Here is a 6,910-nt window from a genome sequence, read left to right as displayed (position 1 = left end):
TGGCGTCCGGCTGCGGCCTCCTCCTGCCGTAACCGCTCCCCGCAGTCTCCTCGTGGGACAGGAGCGGCTGGCTCCCAGCGGCTGTTGTTTGGCCCCTCTGTGCCATCTTTCGTTTCAGTGATGCTTTAAGTGAAGCACGACCTGCTCTGGTCCTCGAGAGACCCGCGGATAAAATACGTGTGTCATCAGAAACGTGCCGAGAGCGGGTCTTCGGCCCGTTACTGTTCTTAAGTAGCGAGCAAACAAGCTGTCATTTCACTTAAAGTAGTTTTTCTTAGTTGAAGAGACGATGAGCCTCCCCCACGTTTTCATTCTGTAACTGCTTGCTTTCACAGCTGTGTTTTTTATAGCAAAGTTTTCTCACATTTGGATAATAATCAGTCATTTGACGTTCGCGGTTGGCACGCAGAGTTTTCTTGCAGATTCATAGGTAGGTCATTCATCTTTCTGTACGTACTTCGAGGAGGCTGACTGTCTTGTCAGGAAGGAGTTGTCAGATTTCAGTTTACAAGGATGCCCATAAGCCATGAATCAGTCTGCTTGAATACTGAAAAATACTCTTTAAGTGTTGGTATCCCTCTCTGGCAGGACCAGACCTGTTCTGCATGCCTCTCGGCTTGGTTTGTGTTCTCTGCTATCACCTCTTTCGCTGTAAGATGAGGTCTGCAGGTTTAATACAGTGCAAGTTAACATTGCTTTGCCTCGGAACAAGCCAAAGTACGCTTCTCCTATCGCCTGCTCATTTGTCAGTCTTTAATGCTCCTTCTGTGTGATTCGCTTTCTGTAAATCTTTGTCTTTTTTTTATGTTGCTCCATGTATTTGGAACAACATCTTTCCTCTTGTGCATGCGGCGTTGTTGTTTAAGGAAATCCAATGTCTTCGTTTTTTCATTGCTGACTGACAGCTTCAACTTCCAACCTGCATCGCACAGCTTTCTGTCTCGTGTCTGCGCCATTTCCGAAGAGTGCCCTGCAATGCAAAGCACGTGGTACAGGTAGGGTTCTTTGTAGGCTGGTGGAGGGGAGACAGGAGTGTGCCAAGTCCGGTTGTGTGAAAACATAATTCTGGTGAAGCTGATGAGCATTTTCAGTCTGGTCCATGCTGTGCTCTTCCCTTTTCATTACCATCATCTGTGGTGTAACCTCAGTCTGAGCGTAAACCTTTCCTTTGATACACAAGCAGGTTGTGTATCAGCTGAGCCCATTTCTTTTTAAAATGGGATTGCTTGTATTCAGGTATGTCAAATGGCTTTGTGATTAATCATAAATCTGTGTTTTCACTTTGGAAGCGGAGACATCAACCCAGGACCCCAATCCAGTATGGCTAAAGTGTTGTTCCACGTACCCGGTGTGCATAACTCTGTGTATTTGTTTCTCTTCTTTAGATGATGAAAGTCACACAGAATCAAAGCTTCAGCACGAACAAGATAAATCAAACTCCCTTCCCATTCCTTCTGTTTCCAAGCGAATTGTGCTTGGTGATTCTGTCTGTAATATGGCAGGCACGGCTGACCATGCAGGCAGCATGGTAGACCTCAAAGGGGATAAGGACTTGTTCAGTAAAACTCCAGAGCTTGTCAATGAGGGTACAAGTGAGCTCCGTCACCGTAATAGAGGGGATCTGCCATCTGAAGCTGCACCACGGCCACCTAGACACGGATTGGACCAGTACTTATCCAGATTTGATGAAGCTCTGAAGCTGAGGAACCAGCTGATGAGTGAGAAGCCAAGCCAAGAGAATGGGAATGCAGTGGAGGAGTTTGACTCGTTCCGCATTTTTAGATTGGTGGGATGTGCTCTGCTTGCCATTGCTGTCAGGGCTTTTGTGTGCAAGTACTTGGTGAGTTCAGGGAAACAAACAATCCTATTCTGTTTTGCTAGTTTACTGCAAACTTACTGTGAAATACTCTTTATCTAGGGCTGAAGTCTATCAGTAGTGACTGAGCTGGGAACTTCAGGCACTCTTTACATTCCCAACAACTCTATAAAACAGTGTTTGAGGAGCAGAAGCACTGGAATAGTTGTTGCAGCTTAAGTCCCCTGCAAGTTTATTTCCATCTTTGTGAGCGTGAGTCGACTGCTCTTCTAGTTTGGAGTCTACAAAAGAATAATAGAGTAAGAACAACAGTATTTGTCCCAAGATAAGCAGATCCTACTCATTTGTCAGTCTTCTGAGAAAAGTAGTTCCTCAGTATTCCAGGTGTCTGCCAGTACATCGTACAGAGGTGTGTGGCTGGTGCAGCCTGCCACCTCCTGGATCACTGGGCTCATTTTTACATGCTGCTGTATGCTTCTGCAATTTCAGGTTTTTAGGCTCAAAGAAAATAAGGCAGAACCTTATTTTTGACATGTAACTTGTCATCTTAGGTTTGTAGTATTCAAGAGTACTGTTGCTATTGTCCACAAATTATTTTTTTACCTACCTGATTTTCTTTTATGACTTGGGAAGCATTAAATTTCTGTGTTTTCTTAGCTATTACTTCTGACAAAGTTAATTTTTGTAGATTCTTTTCTGTTCCTTCAGTCAATATTTGCACCATTTCTTACTCTACAACTTGCTTACATGGGACTGTCCAAGTACTTTCCAAAGGTAAAATCTTTTTTTCAGAATTAGATTAATTTGAAATGTTTTAAATTTAAACTTGTGCTTAGATTGTATTGTTTTAGGACCAATGCACGTGAAGTATCCTTCCCTTGTTTTAAACTGTAGAATTGAGAGTTACCAAATGCTGTTAGTTTATACTAGTTTTTAATCTTCCCAGATTTAGTCCAAATCTTTTTTAGAGTTGCTGTGAAAATGTGGGCTAGCAACTTGTTCAGCTGTAGCCTAATTAAAAGCATCTGACCAGGAAAACCAGGTAGTTCTTTCATGTATTTAGGAAACTTTTGCTTTTCTCCTAGACTGTGCTCTTCTGTGGTTACTGTTCACTCTGTCAACAGCCCTTTTGCGTGTGATACCTGGACCAAATTTGTGAGGATATTTGTTAAAAATGACACAGTCCTTGGGTTTTTAAGGGCTCTGCATTCCATTGCTAGTATCAGTTTGAATGGCAACTTGAAATGAGACATTTATTTGTGTGTGAAACTTGCTGTTTATTAGCAAGATTTGCTATATCACTTGCTTTATATATTTACACCAGTTAATTGTGCTGAAGTATTTGTTTGGTTGATGATTTTGTCAGGTCTACGGTGCAAAGCAGGATTGAATGATGCTCAATCCATAGTTGAAAGGGAACATTTGCATTTTAAAAGGAATAATAGATTAGCTGTAGAAAATCAGAATAAATCAGCGGTTCTTTTGTAGTTAAGTATATCACTGAAAACTAAACTTCATAGTAGTCATTCTAAGCTGACGTGTCAGAACACAAAACAGTAGAATTAGCCTTAGACTTGCACTAGCTCATCTGCTAAATCGTTTTGATCTTGTTTCTGCTGTTAAAATCAGCTCTTCAGTTTCAGAATTTAAAGAGGTGGTTCATTTCCACAACTTGCTTTTACTGCACTTACACCCAGATGAGCTCAATCAGCTTGTTATCCTTCATTTTTCTCTCATGAAACCTAGAAGGATTCTTGAAAGCTTAATTTAGATTGGATTAAATTAAGATACCCAGCAAGTATCATCAGATTACCAAAATTCTGAGCCAGTATCACCCTTTCCTGTCTGTCAGACTTTGCATCCTCGGGATTCGTCATCTTAAGGACAGAAGAACAGCTTTCAGAAGGGTTGTGGGGCATTTCTGAGTTCAGAGGGTAAAACTGTCAAATGGAGTCATACTAAAATAAAAAGGAACAGTCGGTTTTCAATTCTGAATCATTTTTCTGTGTTAGAAAACAGTGTCTTTCGCCAAGTAGTGTGATGAGATTAATCCTGTTCTGCCAGTGGAGATGCCTGGCTTGGCTTCTTACACCCAGGTTGCCCTTGGCTGGGACTCTTCCCACTCATGCAGAAGCTGCTGCACAGCCCCACTTTACAGCCTGCTTGGAGCGCCAGCGTGAAGCAAGCATAATACCTGTGATTAATTTTATCTGCTGTTAACCAGCCTCTCTCTCAGCTCCAGTGGATCCATCACAGCATGAATCTGTAGCTAGGATAAGTGTTGTGAATCCTGGAGTGTGTCTGGAGAGAATCGGTCCAAACCTGCTACTCTTACTGATGAATTTGGAATGTGCCTGGCTGTGTGTGAAATTGGCACAACATTCGTGACATGTAAAGCAGAATTGGATTATAACAGAAGAACTAACATAATACTGTGTTTTCTTTCTTTTAGTGTGAGAAGAAGGTGAAAACGACGGTATTAACTGCTGCTCTTCTACTGTCTGGAATCCCTGCAGAAGTGATTAGTCGCTCCATGGACACCTACAGCAAAATGGGAGATGTTTTCACAGACCTTTGTGTCTACTTCTTTACTTTTATCTTTTGCCATGAACTTATTCTGTTTTTTGGTTCTGAAGTACCATGACGGCTGTAGAATTCAACGCAGTAGTTACACTAAAGCTTTCTGGACTGTACTCCTTTAATGTCTTGACTGCGCAGAGAGGTTTAAACCTTCATTAAAATTCTTACCTGTTCGAATGCTTGAAAGGAGCCTTAAATCCAGTCATTTTGGGAAGGGAAGAGCAGGGTCCCAGACTGCCAGTTGTATTGGTTCAGTGTATTTAAATACTGTGTCTGCCTATTACAAATGTGAAGAATAGGATGCAAGTGTCAGTGGATGCTTTATTTGGTTTAGTTAGATGATGCCCTTCTCAGCCTCCTTCATAAACATTTACAAAGCTGCCTTTGTTTTCAGTGAGAACAAAGAGAAGAGAATTCCTTTCAGCAGAACCATATATATATAGATATATATATCTCCAGTTTGGCTATAGCTAACAAGAACTGCTCGTTTGGTGGTGTTCCCATTTTTTTTTAAGAAAGCTCTAAATGAAAGAAATCTGTATTCTGTGTTCAAATTCAGAATGCTGAACCGAGTAGCTGCTTCTGGGGAATGTCAGTGAAACATGCCACTTTGTTGTCCTAATCCTTGCCTTTTTTTTTTAAGAAAGCTCTAAATGAAAGAAATCCCTGTATTCTGTTCAAATTCAGAATGCTGAACCGAGTAGCTGCTTCTGGGGAATGTCAGTGAAACATGCCACTTTGTTGTCCTAATCCTTGCCTTGCTATACATTATTTGTTGTGATTGTGATGAATTTCATTTGATGATTATAGTGCAAAACAGCTAAGCAAAACCAACAACAACAAAGTCCCGTTGCTTACAAATGTCATTAATCAAAAAGTAGGAATCAAATTGTTAATCTCACCTGTTTGTGGGTTTCCAGCAACCTAATCCTAGTGTAGCTCATTCATGTGCTTTCATTCTGATGCCTTTATTTTATTTTAACTGTTCACCTCATGAAGGAAAAGTTGCGTATCTTGGCAACCAACCTACACTACCAAACGTTTGCTCTAGCATATGTAAACCTTCCAAGGGAACTGTTTCTTTTTTCCTAGCTCCTTGCAGGATTGCATAAGATAACTTTGAATATGACATTAATTTCTGCAGTGTCTCTGTTTATTACCAGACGTTTGCATGTAAACAGGATCTTAATGGCAGGGGAGTTCCGCTCCTGCTGCGTAATGCTACAACCCAACAGTATGCACGCTTTGATTCAGCAGAGCTCCTTACGTTAACTTTTTTGGTGTGTTTCTGAAATCGCCCCGGTGAAATCACAGTAGCCATTCCTGTTTAAATCCTGTGTACTACAAGCAACAGCGAAATAAAAACCAGTGCTTTGAGTTGACTCCCACATGAACCTCTATGTATGAAGGGAGAACAGCATTTTGTATTTTTTTTTTTCCTGTGGATGTCCAGCCACCTAGGTGAAAAGACAACAAATACAGATGAATCCTGTCACTGGATAAAGTAGCAGGCGAGCGAATGCTCTTGTTTGCGGTCTCGTATGAATTTTGCATAGTGAGAGGAAGGAAGTGTCATTCCAAATAGTTTAAACGCTGATAATCTGTGCAAATTTCTATTGAAGCTAAATTTGGTATTATTTTCAACTGGTAGTTTTCTGTTTAGAATCTGGACTTTTCAGGTAGTCTAAAAAAAAGGCCAATGCCTTTTTTTAGCGTAGAGAAACACCTATTTATCTTGGTATTTGTCTGCAGAAATCTTTTCAGGGAGCAAAAGTGTTTGATTATGCCTCTTCAAAGTAAATAGCCCTGCTTTCTGCTTCATCTTTTCTGTTAAAGCTTCCTGCTGTAATTTTAGCACTGCATTTGTGACTCCTAGGTTAGATACATGTTTGTTTATGGCATGAAAACAAGAAGCTTATGTTTTGATTTGACAATTTTTGTGTTTTTACTGATTATTTTACAGTGAGTATCGTTACAGGTGTCCAGAGCTGGGCTGCAAAAGATTCTGACTTGGGTCTAGAAGCACAAATATTTATTCAGAAGCTTTAAATTTGTTTATATTAGACAGGAATTTCAGCAAACTGAAGTAGCTGTCATTTAAATTGAGATATGTAAATAATGAGTTTGCTCAAAAGTTACGCTTGTTCTGACTCTATTTATATGCCCAAATGTAATACAAATAAATTGCAAAAATACCGTGTACTGACATCTGCAAAAACCAATGAATTTTTAATCCTCAGCGTAAAAATTTTAATCCTCATCAGCTAGATACTAAGAAGAGAGCTGGCCCACCTGCTGTACGCTCACTCAACCCCTTGCACCGTCCTTGTACGCAAGGAAGGATGAAGCGGGTTTTCTTCTTAAGTGGTGAAAGAAGTCTTGCTGCGAGACCTAACCTGGAACTTTTCAGCCCGTAAACACTTGTTTTCGTCCAACAGCTTCACGGTGGGCTGGAGGAAGCCTCCCTGCCCTTGGGTGAACGGGCATGGAGCCGGGGGCCGGGGGGGGGGGGGG

The 6,910-nt window shown here is 41.0% G+C and overlaps 1 protein-coding gene across 1 annotated transcript; it reads left to right on the top strand.

Moving 5' to 3' along the window:
- Positions 1-1,390: 1,390 nt before the first annotated feature.
- CAMLG (calcium modulating ligand) lies at positions 1,391-4,945 on the top strand. Its single transcript, XM_019473834.1, has 3 exons — positions 1,391-1,840; positions 2,525-2,590; positions 4,269-4,945. Exons 1-3 carry the CDS (start codon positions 1,496-1,498, stop codon positions 4,458-4,460), a joined length of 603 nt encoding a protein of 200 aa, XP_019329379.1. The 5' UTR covers positions 1,391-1,495; the 3' UTR covers positions 4,461-4,945.
- The last annotated feature ends 1,965 nt before the right edge of the window (positions 4,946-6,910 follow it).

The sequence above is a fragment of the Aptenodytes forsteri genome, unplaced genomic scaffold (genome assembly GCF_000699145.1).
Source record: "Aptenodytes forsteri isolate BGI_AS27 unplaced genomic scaffold, ASM69914v1 Scaffold54, whole genome shotgun sequence".
Lineage (NCBI taxonomy): Eukaryota > Metazoa > Chordata > Aves > Sphenisciformes > Spheniscidae > Aptenodytes > Aptenodytes forsteri.
The sequence above is the reverse complement of the archived record's forward strand: the minus strand, read 5'-3'. Positions and strand labels throughout refer to the sequence as shown.